Source organism: Carex rostrata, chromosome 5 (assembly GCF_964058835.1).
Source record: "Carex rostrata chromosome 5, lpCarRost1.2, whole genome shotgun sequence".
Lineage (NCBI taxonomy): Eukaryota > Viridiplantae > Streptophyta > Magnoliopsida > Poales > Cyperaceae > Carex > Carex rostrata.
Genome location: NC_135922.1, coordinates 4667486 through 4670228, shown reverse-complemented (window position 1 = coordinate 4670228; position 2743 = coordinate 4667486). Strand labels below are relative to the sequence as shown.

At 36.1% G+C, this 2743-nt stretch overlaps 1 protein-coding gene across 1 annotated transcript; it reads left to right on the top strand.

The window, feature by feature from the left end:
- Window positions 1–656: 656 nt before the first annotated feature.
- On the top strand, window positions 657–1199 carry LOC144553735 (uncharacterized). The gene has a single exon (XM_078301938.1). It carries the CDS (start codon window positions 657–659, stop codon window positions 1197–1199), a length of 543 nt encoding a protein of 180 aa, XP_078158064.1.
- Window positions 1200–2743: the final 1544 nt, after the last annotated feature.

Sequence of the window (2743 nt, the reverse complement as noted above, 5' to 3'; positions counted from 1 at the left end):
TTTAGATAAATCAATCCCGACCGTTGGAGTTTCAGGACAGCCTACTCAATTTAAGATGCATAATATAGAGGAGATATATATATATAGAGAGAGTTAGGCTGGGGTGCTATGGATAGCATAGTGGCCTCCCGTGCTACGGCTCAATATTCAAGTTTTCAAAATCCAAACGGTCGATCCGAACCGTTCATCTTATTCTCCATATTAATATCTGCTTGGAGACCAAATTTTATAATTTTCTGAATTTTTTTACTATTTATTAAGCCACTTTGAAAATCGCTAATCCAACGGTTTTACTGTTTTGTGCAGCCACCGTTGGATCAACAATTTTGTAAAATACTTAATAAATAGTAAAAAAATTCAGAAAAATGTAAAATTTGGTCTCCAAGCAGATATTAATATGGAGAATAAGATGAACGGTTCGGATCAACCGTTTGGATTTTGAAAACTCGAATATTGAGCCGTAGCATAGAGGCCTCTATGCTATCCATAGCACCCCAGCCTAACTCTATATATATATATATATAGAGGAGGGTTAAAATGCACCCTCTTTTTGTGCTCCTAATGTGCATCCTCCGCAAGAAGCGCTAACGGGGCAACAGTGCCGTACTCCGCTCTGGTGGGGACCAGCGGGTACATATGTGCCTACAGGACCTCAGATGCTAGAAGAAGTAGCAGCAAAGACGAAAGTTGTATTAAGTCGGCTTAAATCCGCTCAGGATCGACAGAAGAAATATGCTGACATACATCGAAGACTATTAGAATTTCCGGATGGAGATCATGTGTGGCTACGAGTATCACCTGTCAGAGGTGTGCATAGATTCGGCGTTTCGGGGAAGCTGAGTCCTCGATACATTGGACCATTTCAAATTACTCGACGAGTTGGGCCGGTAGCTTATGAACTGGCATTACCACCAGCGCTGGATAGAGTTCATCCAGTGTTTCATGTATCACAGTTGCGCCGATATGTAAAGGACCCGTCGCATTGCATCGACCACTCAAACCTACATGTACAAGATGATCTAACCTATCAAGAAGAGCCGATGCAAATATTGGACAGAAAGGAACAACGGCTCAGAAGTAAAGTGATCAGACTCGTATTAGTCAAATGGGGACGGCATTCCGATAAGGAAGCGACGTGGGAAAGCGAGGAGAGCATACGCGCGAAATATCCGGAATTGTTCGACGATTCAGGTACGTAATCAAGTTCAGCGGACTGAACTTTATTTTAAGGGGGGGGAGAAATGTAACATTATAAACTTGATTATAATAAAAATATATATACAATGGTGTAATTGGAAAATATGCATTAAAATTTATATAAATGAGTTTATGTAAATAAAATATATGTATATATATTTTTTTTATAAATATATATATATTACAAATATTTGTATATATATGTTAATATTGAATTTAGAAGGATTAGGGTGCATTAAAATTTTATATAAGGTTATATGGGTATAAGTCACATCCTTATGTAATATTAGAAATGTGGAGGGACCTATTTGCAAAAATACCAAAACCCTTGTCATAATCTTCTCTTGGTACCGATTGGTACCATTGTGGTACCGTGGAAAAAAGAGAGGAAAGGGAGAGTGCGCAAGAGAAAGGAAGAGAGGAAGGGAGAGAGTGAGAATCGCGCAATCGATCGAACCGTTCGTAATTTCGAGATCAGAACGAAGCCCTCTACGCAAGTAAACAATCGAATTGGTATATATCTCTCAATCTCTTAGAATTTCTATTGAAACCCTAGTTTTCGATTTGATTTGTAATTCTTTCGTTTAAAGCTCGAATTTGAGTCTCGATTCACTATCTCATGCATTTAATCTCAATTCTTGAATAATTAAGTTGAATTTCTTGAATTTAGGGTTTTGGAAATAGGGTTTAGGGTTTGGAAATGTTATTAGGGTTGTAAAATTCTGAAAATGGTGGAATTTGTTTATCTATTTCGATCGAAAACCGAATTGTTGCTTAATCGAGTTATTAAACTTGTATCGACCAAATTATGAATTAAATAGACCAAAATTAAGAAAGTTAAAGCTTGCTTTGGCTGTGAAATAAACAAAAAGGTTTATTGGATTGAACTATATTTGTAGAAGATATAGAAAATTCATATGTAATCTTATTCTTATATACTTGTACCTATACCAATTATGACGTGGATGTGGGTTTGAAACCAAACCCGGTACCAACCTCCAACTAGCACTATATTAATGTTTTATTGTTATGGTGATATTGAGGATGTGGTTCTGACCATGGTACCGATCAGTACCAGTAGGTTTTATCCATTATTCCGGTTCCAGCTATCGAATTGTTAAAATAGAAGAATAGGAGGAATTGACCTATTAAATTACCATAAGCTACTAATACAAAAACTTGTCAGAAGTACCAAGTATATAATATTGAAGATTGAGAATGAAATCTTTGTTATTTCTTGATCGAGTTCAATTACACTGTACATGGGTCTTATATAGATCACATCTCTAATGTAACTAGCAATGACAAAGAGTCTATTACAAGCAATTTATTTAAGTTGTACAAGGTCAGATATCTAAACTATCCTCTATTTAGAAAAAAAAAAAAAAAACAAAGTTATGTAATTAAACCCTAATTGTGTATATATTCTAAATAGAATCTATAAGGCAACCGAGTACGGGATCTCAAGAGACGTCTGAGACGTAAGGTTGGTATACGAGCAGCATATTCAGGTGCGGGGTTTCTGGACTTGTCTGATATTTTATTT